At 47.9% G+C, this 23915-nt stretch overlaps 1 protein-coding gene across 12 annotated transcripts in view; it reads left to right on the forward strand.

The window, feature by feature from the left end:
* The window catches only part of LOC138758349 (adhesion G protein-coupled receptor E3-like), a 47866-nt gene that overhangs the window by 3047 nt on the left and 20904 nt on the right, over positions 1-23915 (forward strand). For 11 of the 12 annotated variants that reach the window (XM_069927155.1, XM_069927154.1, XM_069927146.1 and 8 more), the window contains exons 2-6: positions 6631-6723; positions 8765-8902; positions 20033-20121; positions 21040-21135; positions 23026-23203. In XM_069927155.1, coding sequence (XP_069783256.1) covers positions 6631-6723; positions 8765-8902; positions 20033-20121; positions 21040-21135; positions 23026-23203 — 594 coding nt within the window. Of the gene's footprint in view, positions 1-6630; positions 6724-7794; positions 7943-8764; positions 8903-20032; positions 20122-21039; positions 21136-23025; positions 23204-23915 lie in introns of those variants that run through there. The other variant, XM_069927148.1, reaches the window with a different exon arrangement.

Here is a 23915-nt window from a genome sequence, read left to right on the forward strand (position 1 = left end):
CAACAACATTGTCCCTGAGTAACAGGGAAGTTAGGTGGAAACTTCCTGCTTCCGTTTATTGTTACAGACCATTCTTTAGAAATGTGTTTTCTCAAACAGTCTCTAAGCATGTGTAAAGAAATATCTGCCTTTCCCATAGATAATGGCAAACTCATCCTTGGGAGAATGTTCTTCCTTGCCTTTCCAGGACTAGTCCCAGATAGTGATCAGTATGAACTTTGGCAGAAGCACATCGTGGGAACTGGGTTATGCAGAGAAAAAAAGGGGTGAAGGTGAAAATGTGCAAGGGCGAGGGGTGCCTTCTGTGGGAATGCCTTGCCCTTGTAAGGTAGTGCCAGACTTCATTCAAAACTCTTCCAGGACTCCAGGCATTTGCACTCTGATCATCGTTCTTCATGGAATATCATTAATCAACATTGATCTTTTTTAGATAGAATTTGTGTGATTTTACTGGTTTGAAGAATGTCCAGCATCTCCAACACAAGCAACCAAAACACAAAATCTCCATTTCCATATGCAAGTTTGGACAACATACCGGAAGTTCAGTAATTAAAGAAGCCGGACTTGCAACACATCATCGATACGTGCTATTCACTAGCCTTTTGTTCACGGATCACCTGCAGTTCAGTTTAGACTGCAGGCGCTCAGGAAATGTACTTGGGGTCTAGGAGGTAAAATATCGGACTGGGAATAGCACCCTCATTCCCATTCAGAAATTTTTATACAGCATGTGTTCCAGGAAAATGGCAATCATTTCCTGGAATACAGCAGCTGTATAAAAATCATCACTGATGGCCATAGCCTGAGCTTTCTGGACTGAAGCTGTAGAATTCTGTCCTGAAGCCCTCTAAAACCACACTCTTTCTCTGTCACACACCCGCCTCTCTCTCTCTCTCTCTCTTGCTCTCTCTCTCTCTCTCTTGCTCTCTCTCTCTTTCTTGCTCTCTCTCTCTCTCTCTCTTGCTCTCTCTCTCCACTTTCTCTCTCTCTTGCTCGCTCTCTCCACTTTCTCTCTCTCTTGCTCGCTCTCTCCACTTTCTCTCTCTCTTGCTCGCTCTCTCCCTCTCTCTGTATCTTTCTCTCTCTCTCATTCACACCCTCCCTCTCTGCCTCTCTCTCTGTCCTTCTCTCCCTTCCACCTTTTATCTCCCCTTTCTTTACAGAAAATAAGCCATTCAGCCCATCATGCCTGTACAGTCCTGTGGTATGCTATTAGCCAGAATCAGACACACACAAGGTAAAGACTGTACAACAGCCTTTAATCCACAAAAGACTTCCACAGAGCCAGGCTGGCTGTCACTGCAATAACTCTGTGAGCTTCAGGAGGCCAGCGCAGGCTTATATCCCAGAGGGTGATTGACACCTGACTGGGTGGGGCTTGATCCCTTCAGGCCGACTGATTGACAGCCGGCCAGGTGTTGTTCTGACCCCTTACACTCCTGCAGGTACAGAGGTTGTCCCCTGCAGTAGGCCGGTGGTGTACCACCACATTCACTCCCTTCTTTAAAATTGTCCCAGAGGGGGGTGGAGTAACAAAGAATCGCACCCACTATATACATACACTATTTACAGGTTGAGATGATCCGGCGACCGCCGGGTTCTCTGTGACCATCGTAGGACTGACTCCTGGTCACTGGTCGGAGGGGAAGTGGGGGGGCTGGCGGCTGGGGTCTGTGTGGCTAGTGTGGTGCCACACGGAGGGGTGGCCGGGGTCGACGTATGAGAGACGTATTGGATGGGTGGGGAGGCAGATTCATCTCCCAAGGCTGAAACAGGACCCTGGTGGTCAAGGAGACCCTACATACCCTATAGCTGCCTGGGGACGGGGATGTATGCCCGGTCAGCGTCGTTCTGGGCTGGAGGGTGGCATGGATTGGTGGGTGCTCCTGCTGGTGCCAGATCCCTGGTTGAAACAGTGTCCTCCTTGCCACTGCTGAACCTAACGAAGGTGTAGTTGTGGTTCACGTGTAGGAGGAAGACCTGCTTGACCAGGGGTTTGGCCTTGTGTGTTTGTATGTGCTTACTCAGGAGCACCGGTCCCGGGGACATGAGCCATGCTGGGAGGGATATTCCAGTCGCCGACCTCCTGGGGGATGAGAACAGACGTTCGTGAGGGGTCTCATTGGTAGCCATGCACACCAGCGACCAAATGGCATGGAACGCCTTGGGCAGGGCGTCCTGCCAGTACTCAGCGGCCCACCCTTTCAACCTGAGAGCCAGGAGGACTGCCTTCCAGACCACCCCGTTCTCATGTTCCACTTCCCCATTTGCCTCTCGGGTTATAGCTCGTCGTGCGACTGGTCGCGATGCCCCTCACCATCAGGTACTGGCACAGCTCGTCACTCATGAAACTAGACCCCCAGTCGCTGTGGATGAAGGCGGGGTAGCCAATCATGGTGAAAATCTGACCCAGGGCCATGATGACGGTGGCCATGGAGGTGTCTGGGCAAGGGATAGCGAAAGGGAAGAATGAGTACTCGTCCACTACCGTGAGGAAGTAGACATTTCGGTTCGTGGAAGGCAGGGGCCTCTTGAAGTTCATGCCTAGATGCTTGAAAGGACGAGCAGCGTCCGAGGGTACCAACAGTCTTATCCCTTGGCGGTGAGGGCGATTGAGCAGGTGGTGGGGTGGACTTTTAATCTCAGGGAGTGGGCCACGCTTGGGTGAATGAAGCTCTCGGTGCTGCCACTGTCGAACAGGCACTTCGTTACCTGCCCGTTGACTTGCCCGTCCATCATCGAGCGCCCGAGGTCATGAGGGATGTCCCTGGTCAGCATGGTGGCGGCCAGGACCGTCTCAGAGTCGGAGTCGTCGCTCTCTGGCTGTGCGCAGCGATTTATGGCTTCCAGAGACATGGGGAGCATCAGTAGGGCGGCCTGGTCATCGCCCATGTTGACCACGTCGACATCGGTAGTGGGGTGCAGTGTGCAGTAGTCGATGGCATCCGGAGGCATGGGGAGCGTCAGTAGGGCAGCTGGTCATCGCCCATGTTGACCACGTCGATTTCGGTCATGGGTGCGGCGTGCGGCAGCTGATGGCACCCGGAGGCGTGGGGAGTGTCAGTAGGGCAGCCTGGTCATCACCCGTGTTGACCACCGCATTCTCAACGTCGTCGGGGGCCCTCCGTGTCAGCCTCTGCCTAGCCCAAGATGGCGGTGGCACGTGGGGGTCTGCTGTGTGGCTGGCCTCCTTCCCCAGCCGTGTCCGTTGCACTGTGGGAAGTGACATCATTGCGACCAGCAGCAGTGACGTCAATACATCAGCCGGAAGTGGCGTCACGCCATGAGCTGGAAGTGGTGTCGCTGTAGTTCTCAGCGAGTGGCGCTGGCCAGGGCGGGGGCTGGTGCAGGTGCTCGGGGCTCATGCTGCGACAGTCGCTGGTGGGGCCGGATGTTTTACCGTCGAAGTTGGGGAAGGTGGAAGTCATCATGGGGACAATGGCACGCCTGGCACGCGCACATGGAGGGGTCCGCAGGGGAGGTGGGGAGGTCATAGAGGGCCGATGAGCTGCTGCTGGTTTTGAGAGGCACACTTTTGCAAAGTGACCTTTCTTACCTCATCGGGAACAATACTGGTTCCTAGATGGGCAGTTTTGACACGATCATCGACCTGACCCACACCAGGACCCACAGTACTTACAGGGGCACCGGGCGCCTGTCCCAGCTCGGTCTGTGGCTGCAACTGCAGTGTGAGAGGGCCATGAGGGAGCCTGGGGAAACCTGGAATCAAAGGCTTTGATGTGCAGGGCTGCTGCTTCCAGGGTTTGGACCACTTCCACAGTCTTGGTTAGGGTGTAGATATTGTCTTCCAGTAGTTTCTGCCGGATGGCCCTCGAGCATAGCCCTCGGACGAAGGCGTCCCGGATCAGCCTCTCGACCTCCTCTGCACCTACCCCTGGTTTAGCCAGACACAGTCGGGCCAACTCTCGCAAGTGTCCCAGGTAAGACTCAGCCGTCTCCCCGGGTTGCTGGGCTCGGGTGTTGAGGAGGTACCTTGTACAGACCACATTCATGGGGGGCTTGAACAAGTTCTTGAGTGTGTCAATTGTGCTCTTGTACGTGGAGCAGCCTTTGGTTGCCTGCAAGGCGTGGGGACCCAGATTTGAGCAGAGTAGGACCAACCTCTTCTGATCTGAGTCCAGGATGCCACCTTCGTGTGCCTCGTTGATTGCCTCAACCGCATGATGCTAGATCTCAAAGCGTGACTGGGCTTCCGGGTGGCATGGGTCGACTTCAAGGCTCCCTGCGCTCAGGAGTTTTTCCATGGCAGCCATGGGAAAATTTTGTGGATTAAATTGTGGTGCGCTGTTAGCCAGAATCAGACACACACAAGGTAAAGACTGCAGTAACTCTGAGTGAGCTTCGGGAGGCCGGCGCAGGCTTATATCCCAGAGGGTGATTGACACCTGACCGGGTGGGGCTTGATCCCTTCAGGCTGACTGATTGACAGCCGGCCAGGTGTTGTCCTGTCCCCTTATACTCCTGAAGGTACAGAGGTTTCCCCCTGCAGTATACCGGTGGTGTACCACCACATATCCCCATCACCTATATCCTTATTTCTCTGCAGCACTGCAACTCATTCTCATGTGCACCCATCAACTAATACCCTCTTGATTGTTTCTGGCATTCACCTGCACTAGGGCCAATATACAGCAGCTGATGAATGGCCCACAGGTCTTCAGGATGTGGGAGGAAACCGGAGCACCCAGGGCCACAGCTACAAGAGGATGTGTACACTTCACACAAATAGCATCCGAGGTCAGGATTGAACCCAGTTCTCTGCCCCTGTAGAGTGGCAACAGCTTCACATCAGTATGCTGGGTATTACTTATATGTGAAGATGCTACATAAATGGAAATTGTGTTGTTGTTGAGGGGTAATATCAGACAGGCTTTGCTGCAAAGGTTTCTAACCACTACTCTGCAATGTAGGCCAGGGTCTGAGTACTGGCTGGATACCTCAGGAAGGCCACATTGGCCTTGGACGAGGGGCAGCACAGATTCGCCAGAATGTATGTGGCATGAAAGGGGTTAAATGAAGGTAGAGACAGGATGTCTTCCATTGTGCTGGCCCCAGCAGATAGGATTCGAGAGGATAAAGATGGAGAGTCTACTTCCTCACAGAGGAATTGCCACGAACCCCACTCAGACTGATGGCAGGGAGTGGCAGAATGGACCATCCACAACCGATGAGACTCCAAATCACAATTTATTGTCATAAACCCATGTCATTGTTTTAAGACAGCTTTGCAGGTGCAAAAACTGCAAGAAATTACGTTTAAATAAATTAGTGCAAAAGAAGAGAAAACATGAGGTAGTGCCTGAGGCACAATGTCTGTGGATGAATGATTGCAAAGGTCAGGCTGACATGTCTGACAGCTGAAGGTCCAGTATTCTGAAAACTAAAGCACACTGGCATCTCATCAAATGACTCCCCAAACTTTTGTCTTGTCCAGTATTTTACAAGGGTCTGGAGTTCTTCAGGAATAACATCACATTTAAGGTCAAAGGAATGTTAAGAAACATTCCACTCCTGGTAACCAAAGTTTCTGCGCCTCTCAGCTCTCATTCTTCCAGGCTCCAGGGAGTGTGGACCAATCTAAACCCTGGTAACTCAAGGAACAAATCATTCACCCTTGACCTGAACAATATTTTTTCAAAAATTTTGTTTCCTGAACAAAAAAATTGGGGATTATGATTGACAGCTTAAGGCTGAACACAGAAATAATTTCAGATTTGCTGTATCACATAGGAACTTGGAGAAACATTAGATTAACTTTGATTGAATTTACCATGTTTAATCACATAATAATGCTGACACATTGCGTTAGTTCAACTGACCAAAAAATGTTTTGCGGCTGATTTTCATTTGTACTCAGCATCTGATGCCTCTTGTGTCAATGTCCAAAAATAGTCGGCCGGCATTGATGGATTGATGGATTGATGGGCTCTGCAAGCCCTGATCCTGCTTTTCCATGGTCACAATGTCCCGGTGAAACCTTTCACCGTGTTTGTCATTGATGGCACCAAGATCAGCAGGGAAGATGCAGGTGCAAATGCAGCAAATGAATTTTCAACGGCATGTTTCACTTGAGCAGCAATGTTGGCATAGCGGTTAGCGCAATGCCATTACAGCGATCGGGACCAGGGTTTGAATCCCGTGCTGTCTGTGAGGAATTTATACATTCTCATCATGCCTGCGAGGGTTTTCCTCAGGGGTTCCAGTTTCCTCCCATTATTTGAAACGTACGAGGGTTGTAGGTCAATTGAGTGTAATTGGGCGGCAAGGGCTCATGGCCCAGAAGGGCCTGTTACCATGATGTATGTCTAAAATTAAAATTCATGGTTTTGTACGCTTGACATAGACTTGAAATATGACAGGAAATCACAAAAATAAGTTACATGTAAAAACAGTATGTGATGTGACATTTTTCAAGTGATTTTTATGTTCAGCAGGCAAAATCCATAAAATACACCTAAAAGTGTTCAGGAAGCAAAACTGTCATTGTCTGGTGTAACAGGAATGTTAAAGTCACATCACAGGCTCAAAATGAACCAATGTAAGGTTGGGATCACAGTTTGGGATTAAAATCAAGTCTCTTATCCTTGATTCCCTTTTTGTTTTTGACAGTGCTTTACTTTGGTTACATCCTGGTCTTGCCCTCAATTGTAGCTCAGCCCTGCAAGCCAGGATTCAAGCTGGCAACAAAGCAAGATTGCATTGGTGAGTAGCATACCTCCTCTTCCGGAGTTTTGTAATGCAGACATATGGACCAGAGGGAGAGTCGGCCACATCTCCTTAAGCCTGCTCTGCTGTTTAATATGATTGGCAAATATTAAGGAAAATGTCATATAAAATCAGAGAACTTCTCAGTTCCACGTGGAGAGAGAAAAGCGTGGTTGCATTTCCGAATAATTTCTCTCTCCCATAGATGCTGCCTGACCTGCTGGATGCAGAATTTTCTGTTTCCATTTTAGATTTCCACCATCTGAAGACGTTTTGGTTTTTAGTTGTGAACTGAATGTGTGCACAACGTCGGGTAGGGAACACCAGATTTGCACAGGTTTGTTTTGTTGAAACGCCCTGGATGAAAGGATGTGGTAGTAATGACTGTCATCATAGGATGGTCCCCAATTACACACATGTCCACTCCTGTTCCTTCACAGTGAAAGTGAAGGTGAAATGGAAGAAGCAGGTTAGATACAAAGTGCTCATACAAACCTTCAGAGATTCTACTATTTATTTAACAGATTTATTTATTTATATGTATGTATATACATCCTGCATATGTACTGTTTGTCTATGTGTGTGTTATGTCTGGTTGTATGACTGCATGTTTTGCACCGAGGACCAGAGAAAGCTGTTTGGTCGGGTTGTACGTGTACAATCAGATGACAATAAACTTATTTTCTCCTTCCGGCGGAAGATGAGGCAATGAGATAATTCGTCTGTTAAAGATGATGGCAGGATTTGATTGATTGGACTGAGTAAAACTATTTCTGCTGAAATACAGAGGCTCACTTGAGAGGCAACTTTCACATTCAAGCGAAGAGTCTGCAAGCCCTGGAGAAAGGATCTTCACACCTTCTCTGGTGTAGTTTTGTTAAACCTCAGTACAGGGTCTTAGACACAAGATGGACATTAGCAGTTCAGTTCCATGATCGACCTCTGCTCAATGACAGAAATGCCTCACTTCTTGATTTCCAAATATTAATTCCCACCACCACCCCTTCCCGGCCCAAGCACATCCCCCTCCTCTGACAACATCCTGTTCCAGTTGCTCAATTACCAAAGAGGGAAGGAAATTCTTTACCTCTCTGACAGATGTCTGTAGTAAAGATAAGCCTCACTTCATCTGAAAGAGCAGAGCAAAGCCAAAGGCCACAATCCAGTTTGGGAAAGTGCAAACCTCTACCATGAATGAAAATTCCACTGATGCACAGTGAGTAGGAAGTGAAATCCAAATGTCAGCAGAAGCTGTGATTGTAGTAAATATGCTGGAGGAACTCAGCCAGTCTCGCAGGGTCCACAGGAGGTAAAGATATATCACTGACGCTTCAGGCCTTCCTCAAAGCATAAGCAAAAAGCAGCAAGGAATCTGAATTAAAGACTCAAATAAACACCTTCCATATTTTGCCCTTAATCTCTAGTCGTTAAGTAAAAAATACGAGTGAGTCACGTACGGCCCTCACCCTACAGAAGTACGTGATTCAGCATAAAAGCAAACACCGAGTTGCCAGTACGTGAAATCCAGGCTAACAGGTCAAGACAGTGCAGAAGGGGGAAACTCTATCACAGGCGCCACATTTCAGGTAAGCAGATGAGCCAAGGTTTTTTGGATCCCTTCTCAAATGAACTTGGAAAATACCAAAAAGGAGGTTGAACTTGGTATCCCGGTCAGCAGCTAATAGGATTCTCTGGACTAAACAGCCTTCTCTGCTCCCTTCCAATTGTGGGTGATGGGAGTGTTACCGCACTCCACTTTGTGGGGACTTTCTGTGTGCTAATGGGTTTTCTACTTTCCAAGAGTGACTCTTGAGGACATGCTGTGGTTTGGGATCTTGCGTTCATTTTGTTAAATCCACTATTTTGCCTAATTTTCCCCAACCTGCAGTGATTCCAGGTGTTAGACGGCTGACTTCCGAAGGACAGGATAGCACCAACTGCTGGCCAACTTCCAACACCAATCCTGCAAACAAACTGACCTTAAGGTCTACTCACCATTATCATGGAGGTTTTCATTCTCACTTCCTGTTTGTTTCAGATATAAATGAGTGTGCCGAAGATGGACAGATATGCAAACCAAACGAAAGTTGTCTGAACACGGTGGGAAGTTATCACTGTGCCTGCAAGCTGGGACTCAGGCCTTACTTCAATGCTCCCGATATGACCCCATGTCAAGGTAAGGCTCAGGGCACTGAAGAATCACTGCATTTCATCTCCATACCAACAAACGAAGCATCTCCCCTCCGTCATTCCTTATTCCCACAGTCTTTCAAACTCCAAACCTTGCCTGGGCCCCTAATCTACATAAACAGAGTAATAGACAACTAATTTTTAAAAATTTAAATTTGGACATACAGCTTAGTAACAGGCCCTTTTGGCCCACAAACCCATGCCATCCAATTGCACCCATTGACCTACAACCCTGGTACATTTTGAAAGGTGGGAGGAAACCGGAGCCCCCCCCCCCCCACACTGGGGAAAACCCACACAGACACGGGGAGAACGTACAGAGACAGACAGCGTCGGATTCGAACTCGGGTCACTGCCGCTGTAACAGTGATATGCTAACTGCCACACTAACTGTATCGCCAACTAGCAAGCTGACTTCAATAATAGCCCAGAAGATGGCAGAAAATGCAGGGCTAAATGGGGCTATTCCACATTAGCCCAGCATCTCAACAACGTCTGGTTTCATATCCACTCAGCTTTACATGTAAGACATCATCAACTACCCGTACACTACTCAGGGACTTCAGCCACTCTGCAAACCCTCCATTACCTCTCACTCTCAGCTTCCCCAACTCACTCATTTCCATCCCCGTGACCTCCTCCACATCCTGACATTCCTCACTATGCACCTTCCTTCCATCTGTCCAATCACAGTCATACCTTCAACTGTTCACGTTGTGGAACTCCATCACTCCTCCCTCCTCTCAGACCTCCTTCAAGCCCATCCCAGTCCTCAAGCTTTGCAGCAGTTTTCATCATGCATTTCTCTGATGTCATTGCTATTAGAGGGTCTGATAGAGGATTGAGGGTGCATTTTTCATATTGTTCATTGACCCAGACATATGTCCTTGGGGGGGGGGGGGTGGTAGAGGAGATAGTTCTTCATCCTGAGGGTCGTGGCATGTGGAATGGTTAGAGCAAAGAGTTATGGATGTCAGGGTGGTGGGCTGGTTGCAGTGAATACAATATTGACCAATCAGGGCTATGGATAGAAGGAAGGTAGGGTGAAAAGGCAGAGAAATGGGAGTAAACATGGTCAGCATAGATAAGATGTGCTGAAGGGCCAGTTCCACAGGTGCTGTGAACTCCCTGGACAGTCTGAATAATAGTGGGAATGGTGCACCAGAGTGTCAGCTGTGGTTCCACTGAGAGGTTTCACCTGGCAGATGGTCATGAGGAAGATGTACCCAACTCAATGCAGAGAGGCCTCAGATGACAGGAGGGATGCCTTAATGGAGAGACAGAGAAATAGATGGAGGAGAAAAGGATGGAGGAGATGTTCACCTGTTGGGAGATGATATTGGGAAAGGGTGCTCAATGTGGGTGTCTTCACACAGACTCTCTTCTCTATTCTCGCTGCTGCCATCAGGAAAGAGGTATAGGTGTCATAAGACCCACACCACCAGGTTCAGGAACAGCTGTTCCCCCTCCACCCTCAGACTCCTCCACAACAAACTCGATCAGGGGCTCATTTAAGGACTCTTACTTGTGCACTTTATTGATTTTTTTCTCTCTTTATTGCACATTTTGTTTACATTACTTTATCTGTTTACATGTGAATGTTGTATACATTATTTTTACACTGCCAATAAGTGTTAATTGAGCCTCACCACAGGAAAAAGGAATCTCGGGGTTCTATGTGATGTCATGTTTGTATCTGACAATAAATCTGAAATCTCTCCTGCAGGAGGCTCTACTGTGAAACATTTCCCTTCCTATGAGTTTCACACATAACACTGGACAACAATTATTTTTTCCAAAAGGTTTGCTTCCTGAAAAGAAGTTGGGATTATGATAAAAACTTTCAAGATGAACATAAAGATCATTTCAGATTTGCTGTATCATGTAGGAAGTTGGAGAAACATTAAATTAACTTTGATGTAATGTACTTTCAAGAACCTCTGAGCTGAGCTGTTTCACAACAAATGTGAGAAGCGCAGGGTTTGTCTTGGTCACCAATTTTACAACGGAAATAAAGCTCATAGACCTTCTTAATAAGTGCAGTCATACTGCGACTTTGAGCCTTAAGCGTATACTCACCACAAATGTACCAGAATATATCGTAGCTGTTGAGATGTTTACGAGACATTTCTGCTGTTCTGAGGATAATAAATACTGTTGTTAACTACACTCACTGTGCTATTTCCTGAAGAACATGTGCATCAACATGTGTTCGATCTATATCAACGCAATGCCCAGCATCTGTATATGTGAGCTGCTTTTATAGCCTGTCTGCATCTATCCTGACTAAGCATGCCCAGGCCTAAGACAACATTTGCATAGCACCTGCACTAAGTGTAGGCCCAGGTGTGCTTGGACTGACCCAAACAGCTTACTTTGTGGGCGATATACTAGTAGACTTAAAATATGACAGGAAATCACAAAAATAGATTTTAAATAAACAACAGGAAATTTTTTACAGTGAATTTTGTGAACAGCAGCACAAAATCCATAAAATACACCCAAAATTGTTCAGGAAGAAAAATCTTTGTTGTCCAGTGTAAGTGGATGCACCATGGGAGCTGATGTAAGTGGGACAAACAAAAGCTGGCTGAACACACAGGGGAGTTAAATCTGCTCCTGCTCAAGCATCTAAAGGTTTGATCTATGGTTGAGAAGTCTTCCATGGAAGTGCCAAGGTAGGGCAGTGTTTCCATACCATCCCCTCCTCCAAATATCCCACTGGGCCATCGATTAGCTCATCTCCTCACCACCCTCATCCCACTTGGGAAGGAGGGGTGTGACAAAGATAAATAGTTCTCTTTCCATGAGAGAGGGTGAAGTAAAGATTCAATTGATGTGCTCTAAATATTGAGGATTTCCAGAGTGGACACGGGAAAACATTTTCCATGCAGGAAAACCTGCGACCAGCCCCTTGGAGTTAATGCATCAAGTAATGGAATCAGAACCACTGACTCAAGAGCAGATTTCCAAAGAGAACTTGAGAAGGATGTGGGGAAATCTTGAAATGGTGGGGATGGGGCTATTTGGATTGCACTGGCTATCACAAATCAAGTTCAATCTCATTCAAGTTTATTTGTCATCCAATTGTACAAGTACAACCTGAGGGAACAGCATTCTCCGGACCTCAGTGAAATGCTCTGCAAACACACAATCAGACAATAGACAGATACGCTCAGTACTTTTGTACAAATATTAAAATAATATTACTGTTAAATAAATAGTTGAGTCATGGGGGTTAGTGTGAGCTAATCCTTTTGTCATTCAGCATTCTCACTGCCCGTGGGAAGAAGCTGTTCCTCAGCCTGGTGGTGCTGGCTCTGATCCTCCTGTATCTCTTCCCCGATGGGAGCAGCTGGAAGATGCTGTGTGCAGGGTGGAAGGGGTCCTCAATGATTTTATGCGCCCTCTTCAGACAACGATCACGGTAGATCACATCAATGAGGGGCGGAGTGGGGGGGGGGGAAGAAGAAGAAGGATGGCCTTCTTCATTCATATCCTCCAGCAGCTCATGTTCTAATGATTATTAATATTGTATTATTTTCCCCTTTTTGTAATCTTGGTGTAATCCTGGATTTCTCAATCACTGATCATCCCCGACAATGTCCCAGCATATGATTTTCCTTTCTGCAAATACAACTGGGTCTTCCTGCTGTGTTGGCCTATGGTCACCTTAACTTTCCAACCCATCAGAGACCAATGTTATCTCATGTACATCATTGTGGCAGAGTTTGTCATGGTCACAAGCTGGTTGAGTAAATCCTGAAACTGGTGGTGGCTTTTTCGTTTTAACATTCCACAGAAGTTCCGAGTGGTGGACACACAAGACTCAGAGAAAGGGCAACACTGGACAGAAGGAATTCTACAGCAACTGATCTTGCAAACTCCACAGCACCGGATCCCGGAAACTTAACGGAACCTGGGAGTTAGAACACATTTCAATTTATCTTTGAAAGCTCACCTGGGACTGGAAATGGGAACTCACCTGAACCCGCAAAATGGGAACTCACCTGGGACTGGAAATGGGAACTCACCTGAACCCGGAAATGGGAACTCAGCTGAACCCACAAATGTGAACTCACCTGAACCCGGAAATGGGAACTCATTTGAACCCGGAAATGGGAGCTCACCTGAACCCGGAAATGGGAACTCACCTGAACCCGGAAATGGGAACTCACCTGAACCCGGAAATGGGGACTCACCTGAACCCGGAAATTGGAACTCACCTGACCCAGGAAATGGGAACTCACCTGAACACGGAAATGGGAACTCACCTGAACCCGGAAATGGGAACTCACCTGAACCCAGAAATGGGAGCTCACCTGAACCTAGAAATGGGAGCTCAACTGGGACTGGAAATGGGAGCTCACCAGAACCCGGAAATGGGAACTAACCTGAACCCGGAAATGGGAGCTCACCTGAACCCAGAAATGGGAGCTCACCTGAACCTAGAAATGGGAGCTCAACTGGGACTGGAAATGGGAGCTCACCAGAACCCGGAAATGGGAACTAACCTGAACCCGGAAATGGGAGCTCACCTGAACCCGGAAATGGGAGCTCACCTGAACCCGGAAATGGGAGCTCAACTGGGACTTGAAATGGGAGCTCACCTGAACCCGGAAATGGGAACTCACCTGAACCCGGAAATGGGAACTCACCTGGGACTGGAAATGGGACCTCACCTGAACCCGGAAATGGGAACTCACCTGAACCTGGAAATGAGACCTCACCTGAACCCAGAAATGGGAACTCACCTGAACCCGGAAATGGGAACTCATCAGAACCCGGAAATGGGAACACACCTGGGACTGGAAATGGGAGCTCACCTGAACCCGGAAATGGGAACTAACCTGAACACGGAAATGGGAACTCATCTGAACCCGGAAATGGGAGCTCACCTGAACCCGGAAATGGGAACACACCTGAAAATGGAAATGGGAACTCACCTGAACCCAGAAATGGGAACTCACCTGAACCCAGAAATGGGAGGTCACCTGAACCTGCAAATGGGAACTCACCTGAACCCGGAAATGGGAACTCACCTGAACCCGGAAATGGGAACTCACCAAAACCCGGAAATGGGATCTCATCTGAACCCGGAAATGGGAACTCACCTGAACCCGGAAATGGGAACTCATCTGAACACGGAAATGGGAACACACCTGGGACTGGAAATGGGAGCTCGCCTGAACCCGTAAATGGGAACTCACCTGAACACGGAAATGGGAACTCAACTGAACCCAGAAATGGGAGCTCACCTGAACCCAGAAATGGGAAGTCACCTGAACCCTGAAATTGGAACTTTCCTGAACCCAGAAATGGGAACTCAACTGAACCCGGAAATGGGAACTCACCTGAACCCGGAAATTGGAACTCACCTGAACCCGGAAATTGGAACTCACCTGAACCCGGAAATGGGAACACACCTGAACCCGGAAATGGGAGCTCACCTGGGACTGGAAATGGGAACTCAACTGAACCCGGAAATGGGAACTCACCTGGGACTAGAAATGGGAACTCACCTGAACCTGGAAATGGGAACCCACCTGAACCCAGAAATGGGAACTCACCTGAACCCAGAAATGGGAGCTCATCTGGGACTGAAAATGGGAGCTCACCTGAACCCGGAAATGAGAGCTCACCTGGGACTGGAAATGGGAACACACCTGAACCCGGAAATGAGAGCTCACCTGGGACTGGAAATAGGAGCTCATCTGGGACTGAAAATGGGAGCTCACCTGAACCCGGAAATGAGAGCTCACCTGGGACTGGAAGTGGGAACTCACCAGAACCCAGAAATGGGAGCTCATCTGGGACTGAAAATGGGAGCTCACCTGAACCCAGAAATGTGAGCTCACCTGGGACTGGAAATGGGAACTCACCTGAACCCGGAAATGGGAGCTCACCTGGGACTGGAAATGGGAACTCACCTGAACCCAGAAATGGGAACTCACCTGAAACTGGAAATGGGATCTCACATGAACCTGAAAATGGGAGCTCACCTGGGACTGGAAATGGGAACTCACATGAACCCAGAAATGGGAGCTCACCTGGGACTGGAAATGGGAGCTCACCTGAACCCGGTAATGGGAGCTCACCTGGGACTGGAAATGGGAACTCACCTGAACCCGGAAATGGGACCTCACCTGTACCCAGAAATGGGAGCTCACCTGGGAATGGAAATGGAAGCTCACCTGAACCCAGAAATGGGAACTCACCTGAACCCGGAAATGGGAGCACACCTGGGACTGGAAATGGGAGCTCATCTGCAACCGGAAATGGGAACTCACCTGAACCCAGAAATGGGAACTCACCTGAACCCGCAAATGGGAGCTCACCTGAACCCAGAAATGGGAACACACCCGAACCCACAAATGGGAACACACCTAAACCCGGAAATGGGAGCTCACCTGGGACTGGAAATGGGAACTCACCTGAACCTGGAAATGAGAACTCACCTGGGACTGGAAATGGGAACTCACCAGAACCCAGAAATGGGATCTCATCTGGGACAGAAAATGGGAGCTCACCTGAACCCAGAAATGAGAGCTCACCTGGGACTGGAAATGGGAACTCACCTGAACCCGGAAATGAGAGCTCACCTGGGACTGGAAATGGGAGCTCATCTGGGACTGAAAATGGGAGCTCACCTGAACCCGGAAATGAGAGCTCACCTGGGACTGGAAGTGGGAACTCACCTGAACCCAGAAATGGGAGCTCAACTGGGGCTGGAAATGGGAGCTCACCTGAACCCAGAAATGGGAGCTCATCTGGGACTGAAAATGGGAGCTCACCTGAACCCAGAAATGTGAGCTCATCTGGGACAGGAAATGGGAACTCACCTGAACCTGGAAATGGGAGCTCACCTGGGACTGGAAATGGGAACTCACCTGAACCCAGAAATAGGAACTCACCTGAACCCGGAAATGGGAGCTCACATGAACCCGGAAATGGGAGCTCACCTGGGACTGGAAATGGGAACACACCTGAACCCGGAAAAAGGAGCTCACCTGGGACTGGAAATGGGAACTCACCTGAACCCGGAAATGGGAGCTACCCTGAACCTTGAAATGAGAGCTCACCTGAACCCGGAAATGGGAGCTCACCTGTACCCAGAAATGGGAGCTCACCTGGGAATGGAAATGGGAGCTCACCTGAACCCGGAAATGGGAGCTCACCTGGGACTGGAAATGGGAGCTCATCTGAAACCAGAAATGGGAACTCACCTGAACACGGAAATGGGAGCTCATCTGAACCCAGAAATGGGATCTCACCTGAACCCGGAAATGGGAACTAACCTGAACCTGGAAATGGAAACTCAACTGAAACCGGAAATGGGAACTCACCTGAACCTGGAAATGGGAGCTCACTTGGGACTGGAAATGGGAACTCACCTGAACCCAGAAATGCGAGCTCACCTGGAACTGGAAATGGGAACTCACCTGAACCTGGAAATGGGAGCTCACCTGGGACTGGAAATGTGAACTCACCTGAACCCCGAAATGTGAGCTCACCTGGGACTGGAAATGGGAACTCACCTGAACTCAGAAATTGGAGCTCATCTGAACCCAGAAATGGGAGCACACCTGGGACTGGAAATGGGAGCACTCCTGAACCTGGAAATGCGAGCTCACCTGGGACTGGAAATGGGAGCTCACCTGAACCCAGAAATGGGAGCTCACCTGGTACTGGAAATGGGAACTCACCTAAACCTGGAAATGCGAGCTCACCTGGGACTGGAAATGGGAACTCATCTGAACCTGGAAATGGGAGCTCACCTGGGACTGGAAATGGGAACTCATCTGAACCCAGTAATGCGAGCTCATCTGGGACAGAAAATGGGAGCTCACCTGAACGCAGAAATTGGAGCTCATCTGAACCCGGAAATGGGAGCACACCTGGGACTGGAAATGGGAGCACTCCTGAACCTAGAAACGGGAGCACACCTGAACCTGGTAACAGAGACCGACTTGAAGAGACCATTCCTTTCCACCCTCCATCACTATACCCTCGGCCTCATTTCACTCTTGCTTATATTGTACATGAAAGAATGTACACATTCTCTTTCTCTCAGGTTTTGTTACACCTTCTGTGCAATGTTAACCTGTTTTGGAATTTTATATGAATAACTGCACCTCATACTCAGTTCCCCTCAATCTAACCCTTTGTTAAGACCAGCAAAATTTAACAATCTTACATGTTGGGTGGAAATAGTTTTACATGGGTGAAAACAGACACTAGACAGACCCTGACTAGACACAAGTTGCAGAAAATTGAAACCTGGCTGTATCACCTGCAGGATGGGTTCCTGGTATAGCCAAGGATATTATGGTGGGCAGGGATATTTGTGCTTTGCTGGAGAGGGGGAGGTGGGTGGCAGAGGGAGGCCAATTGTAAACATAAATTGTTTTTATTTCATGTTCAGAATGAGTGTTGAGCAGAAGGAAGTGTCTCTGAAGCCCCTTTTACCACTTGCATCCCACTAAATTGGCCATTCAATGTCCCAGGATAGGAATGGTATTTTTGCTGTTCACACTTGACCACTCTTAACTGGGACACTGCACACATTCACACTTGCAAGGGGCCATCCCCGGGTTTAGGACTGTTCTATCTTCTTGTGACGTAATGATGGTGGACCTGCCGTAAGTCCTGATCAATGTATTATGTTTGAACAAAATTAATCATACCTAATTATAACATAATTAAGCTTTATGTACAGCACAGTATGAGCCCTCAGCCCTTGTTGTTCTTGTGCTGTCCTCTATAAACCTTTATAATGGACTGTGGGAAAGTGCTAGCAATAAATAGCAATAGCAAACAATTTTTCAACAGCATGGGAAAGTTGGTAGCGCTTATAGTACACAATTTATAAAGACCATGGGAAAAAGCAGTTGTGGACCTGCCCTCCCAGAATGGCATGTGGCAGAGAAAGTGCACATGCAGGGGTTTCTCTGCCACACGGCATTATGGGAAGTCAGGTCCGCCATCACTTTTTCCCATGGTCTTTATAAATTGTGCGCTATCGTGCTACCAACTTTCCAACGCTGTTTAAAAATTGTCCGCTATTTATTTCCTCTCTCTCCCACTGTGACTTTCCCACAGCAAAGTTTATACCTTCATTTTAATCTTTTCTTCCTTCATGTTCCTGCACTCAAGCAAAAACTTGGGTCATTTCAATCCTACAATGCAATTACCCATTCTACACTTGTCTGATTGCCACGCTGGCATCTGCAAGCGTTGGGGCTTCTACTAGGGGTTGAAGCAGTCTATTCGCGGTGTGAGATTACGTCATTTTACACTGGTGTTGAGAAGATTTTCCTCTCACACTAGGCTGATTGGCCGTTAATTCCTGCGACTACTTGCAAATGTGAAAGGGGCTTGAGATAGGACTCAGCAAGAAGGTTCATGAGCCTCGACCTGACACGATCATCATCATTGGTGGCAAGACCAGCATTTATTGCCCATCTGCAGATCTCCTGAGGAGGTCTGGGAGCTGCCCTCTTGAACCACTGCAGTCCCTGTGGTGAAGGTGGTTCCACAGCAGTAGTGTTAGAGAGGGCCTCCAGGGTGGGAGATCTCCCTGGTGCTGGCAATCCCAGAGTGAGCCTTGTGTTCATGGGAATTCCACCATCCTGGTCAAACCTTGGGAGGAAATTAAAAGGTATCGGTTGATACTCAGAGGGGCTGGGGAAAAGTTTTAATAGATTCAAAAAAGGTAAATATATTTTCAGGCAAATCCAGGAGAGAAGGTCGCCGTCCCTGCTGGTTTTTTTGGTGACTCAAATCCCACATTAGCATGGCTTTTGCCACCCTCTGTTTCAGCTGCTCACTCAGACCAACACTCATCTGATCCATTGCAAACCAAGAATGTATGGGTGTGCAAGGCAAGTGCAGGAAGGAGAAAGATTTGGAGAATCTGGGAGTGTGACTGTGAGGTGGATGCTATCAACTCCAGTCAAACCACAGCACAGCCAGACACCAGCAGGAATGTTTCCCAGAGACAAGGGGTTGCTCCAATCTGGAGAACTTAACATTTAGGCAATTATATAAGATTTTAAAAAGCTCGTTTCAGTTGCAACAACCTTGAAACTACTGACGTCCTTCTGGGAAGGAGATCTGCTGTTGTGACCCAGCATTAAGTTTTAAATTTAAATTTAGACATACAGTGCAGTAAAAGACCTTTCCAGCCCATGAGCCTGTGCTTCCCAATTAGAACCAACTAAGCTACAACCTACAGCGCTGATTTCAAACCCAGGTCGCTGGCATTGTAACAGCATTGCACTAACCTTGCCCTGAGGTCTCGCCAATCCCACTCCTGTCCAAGTTATACCTGGACCATATTGATAATATAGAACATACCTTCTACATTCCAATACAAATTGTTATCGTGTGCTACAAACAGTGAGGCTTCTGGCATCAATACCTGTGGTTTACCACTGGGTGCTAGTTTCCAATGAAAGAAACAGCTGTGGATGGTCCACAAAACCACATCTACCACCCCACCCTCACTGAGACACTAAAGCCCCTTTTTCACTGGCATCCCAGTTCATTGGCCGTGCAGTGTCCTGGGACACGAGGCCATTTGTGCTGTCATCTTTAACCTGGACACTGACTGATTTTCAACTGAACACAACTCATTCCCAGGGATCAGAGTCGACCTTCAAATGGAATGGATGGAAGTTGTCCTTTTTCCACTGATTTAATTGGCATGCCAGCATCAGCTGATGCTGGGGATATGAGTAGGGGTCAAGGCAGTCAATCCACAGCGTGATTTGACTCCTGCATGGTGATTGTTTTCCTTTTCCACTGGACCCTTAACTGGTTCATTCCTGGGACAATGAGCCGAATGAGCTCTATAAAGGACATTGTTTGACCTGCTGAGTTTCTCCAGCATTGTTTCTTTACTTCAATTGCAGTGTGTGAAGACTTTCGTGATTTCCTCCTGTAGTTTCACAGCTCCCAGAAACAAAAGTTTACTTTTAATAAAAATTCTAGATGCAGCTCAGTCTTCACCCTTCCAGAAGGAAGCTCAACCTCACCGAATGTTACTCAGATGGGTTAGGTGGTAAGAAGACACGTCTTTCAGATGAAGACTTTTAATGTTTTGTTGTTTCAGACCCTGCTCCCACTCCTTCCGCTGACAGAAACCTCGGTGTCTCTGCCGCTGGACAACGGGATCACCAGCTGACAGCAGCTGCACAGCAGGTGGGGTCTTCTGGAGGACTCTCCTGAGGGAGATTTGGCATCTCCTTCACAGACTGGGGCTCGTTCCTGCCATCTGCTTAACATTAGAAACAGGAGGAGTCAGCCATTTGGCCCATCAAGCCCCTGCTCCACCATTCAACACAATCAGGATTGTTTTGGTCTTGGATTCAGCTCCACTTTTCCCCCTAACTCTTAATTCCCCAACTGCAAAAATCTAACAAAATTTTACATACATTCAGTGAGGCAGCCTTAATCAGAGAATTACAGATTCACAACTGTCTGGGAGAAGCAGTTCCTCCTCATCTCTGCCCTAAATCTACTCCCTGAATCTTGTCCCCAGTTCTAGTCTCCCCTGCCGATGGAAACAACTTTCTCATCTCTATCCCTTTCATAATTTTCACTGTTTCTAGAAGATCTCCTCTTCTTCAGAACAAGTATAGTCACAGATGACTCTCTTTCCTCATCTCTGAAATGGACCAGTGAACCTCCTCCATAACCAGTATGACCTTTCTCAAGTATGGAGATCAGAACTATATGCAGAACCAGTGAAGCCACAGTTTTCCCATCAATGATTCCTCCACAGTGGTCCAAACGATCACTCTCCTCACTGGCCAGTCCCTTCCATCCCCACCTGGCAGAGATCAATGAACTCCTGTGTGCAACTCCACTTGCCACCTGATGACTCAGGCTGCTTCACACTGCTCAGGACTAGAGTTAAATCATGAATGTGCTGCATTTTGCGCAGATATTTCAAATCCATCAGAGGCTGTGCAATGATCCAACTGAATGGGCCCAGCCGGGTGAAGTGGGGTAATAATGATGAGCTGCTTGTACACTCAGTGGTGACCGACCACAGGGGTGCTTGCAAGCAGCAGCCACTGGGACATGATGCATTGAACCCTCTCTGTGTTTCTTCAGCCAGCTTTGCCAGAGGAACTGTTTTGTTCCACGGGAACAAAAGTGAGTCGACTATTTAAGTTCTGCCATGAACCAGTCAATGGATTACTGATAGAGGTGAGCAGCAACCCATCAACTTTCAATGCTGGCTGAGTATTCTGAGCTATGAATAGTGGTGCTGGGAGTTTGGAGATTGGGTTCACAGTTTGGGTCACCTAACTACAGGAAAGATATCAATAAGATAGAAAGAGTGTAGAGAAGAAACTGAGTTACAGGGCAAGGTTAAACAGGTTAGGACTTTATTCCCTGGAACGTAGAAGAATGAGGGAAGATTTGATAGAGGTATTTAAAATTATGAGGGGGACAGAAGTAAATATATATGGGCTTTTACCACTGAAGGTAGGTGAGATACAAACTAGAGGACATGGGTTAAGGGTGAAAGGGGAAACATTCAGGAGGAATGTGAGGGGGGAACGTCTTCACAGAGAGCGGTGGGAGTGCACAACGAGCTGCCAGCTGAAGTGGCGAATACAGGCTCAAATTTAACATTTAAGAAGAATTTGGACAGGTACATGATGGGAGGGGTATGAAGGGATATGGACTGGGTGCAGGTCAATGGGACTAGGCAGAATAGTAGTTCAACATAGACTAGAAGGGAAAAAGGGCCTGTTTTCTGTGCTGTCATGTTCTATGATTCTAAAAGATATCCTTTATCCCATTGTTTCTGTGCTAACCCATTGAATTATGCCACCGGCCCTCCTCCTCTTGCCCTTTCCCAGATTCCACGATGGGGTTCCTTTCCCAAAGGCGTGAAGTGTGCCTGGTCACAAAGGCATCTGCCAGTGAAAAAGTGCCCTCTCCTCCATCAAAATCCTTCCTGACCCCAATCTCACACCTCTCCTCAACTGCTCCTGGTGTCAGGAGAACAACCCCAGCTCCCCTTGCTCCCGCTCCTGAACTCACTCCAACAGCTCTCTGCACCCTTCGCAAGGCATTCAATGTGCAAGTATTCATGTTATTGTCACCCACACTCCCACCCATCCCACCACCAGTAGCCCAGCACCTGGGGTGCTCTGCTGAGGCCATGGCCTTCTGCCCAGATCCACGTGCAACACTCCCTGAGGGCTCAGATACCCCACCTCAATGCAGAGGTCAATGGGGTAGTTACTCAAGGGTTATATCTCCATTGAGAGTCCCAGTCCCTCCCGGGTTATGTCAGTGATAAGGACCACGAGTTAACAAGGGACTCTGAACTAAAATGTGATCACCATTCCCTTCTGTGAATGAAGTATTGTTGAGGGAGAATGCTACACATTGAGCAATGTACAGATTTACCAAAATTCTTATCTACTGAAGACACTTTGTAAAAATAAGCAACAAAAATATATACAATAATACTGTATACCTGATTGAATTAAGACAATAAATACAAAAGATGGATAATAAATATTTAAAGTTATCCTGGCAAATCTGACACATGGTAAAAAGGCAATGCTGGAGAAACTCAGCAAGTCAAACAGAGTCCTTTGTACAGCAAAGATTAATACATAATCGATGTTTCAAGCCTGAGCCCTTCATTAAGGTATTAAATCTGACATGTGGGCTGATTTCTGTGCTGTACTCTTCCATGGTCTGTTTCATGTCACCCTGCCAGGAACAGTGCATGAAGTAAGATCTAAAATCTTTTGAAAGGGAATGTGGACATTTATTCGAGGAATATCAACATGGAAAGCAATGTTGGTCATTTGGAGACAGGCTGAAGAAACTGCTTTATTTCCTGTGACAGTTTATGAACTTCTGGCAAACTTATGCATTTTTTGGTCAGCTTCATCTAAAGAAAAATGAACCCTGGCTGATGACTTTCACATCCCAGATCCAACATAATAACCATCAGGTGCCCGGCACATTGATACAAAGCAGGATAAGCAAGGTGTCCTTATTCAAAACCTGCTGATAGAGGGACAGACAGAGGTCTGTCTGACACCTCTCCCTGTCTCTCCTTTGCAGGATGCCATTTTATCCATGACGGGCCTGCTTGTGAACAAATCCCCGCTGATGGACATGGGACAGGATGAGCGGATAAGTTCAGCCTCCAGTATTCTGACTGTAGTGGAGCGAGCTGCCATTACTTTGGGACTGAGCTCAGCTGGCAATGGAGTGAAGAACATCTTCAACAAGGAAATGGGTAAATGCTGCATCATTCACAGTACAGAGTAACGACAGGGGAATCAGGTGACAAATGCTTACATGATATACTTTCACTTCTGCCTGCCATGAGGCAGACAAAGGGTCACGATTAGTATTGCCTAGAACCCTTCCCACTGTGGGAGAGAAAGAGAATGAGAGTCCCTTCACTCAGTGCCCGTGGATTCACCTCCAGTGCTAGCACGCCCTCTGTAGTTGCACAGTTCGATCCATCGGCAGCCCGAGCTCCAGATGTGATATGATCAGGAAGCCTTCAGGGCCTAAGGCCCTTCGGGATCCCTTCACACCCTCTCGAATCCAACTCCAATACCTGGTCTCCAGCAGCCTGTGCATGTCCCTCAGCCGCTAGGCACCTTGCTGGTCCAGCACCATGGTCACCGACATTGATGGGAACAGTGATGGGGCTGAGACTGAGGGTAGACGTTGGTGGGACCTGTAATGGGGCTGAGACTGAGGGTGGATGTTGGTGGGACCAGTGACGGGGCTGAGACTGAGGGTGGACATTGGTGGGACCTGTAATGGGGCTGACACTGAGGGTGGACACTGGTAGGACCAGTGACAGGACTGAGACTGAGTCTGGATGCTGGTGAGACCAGTGATGGGGATGAGACTGAGCTTGGACATTGATGGGACCAGTGATGGGGCTGAGACTGAGGGTGGACTTTGGTGGGACCAATGATGGTGCTGACACT

Source organism: Narcine bancroftii, chromosome 3 (genome assembly GCF_036971445.1).
Source record: "Narcine bancroftii isolate sNarBan1 chromosome 3, sNarBan1.hap1, whole genome shotgun sequence".
In the NCBI taxonomy this organism is placed as follows: Eukaryota; Metazoa; Chordata; class Chondrichthyes; order Torpediniformes; family Narcinidae; genus Narcine; species Narcine bancroftii.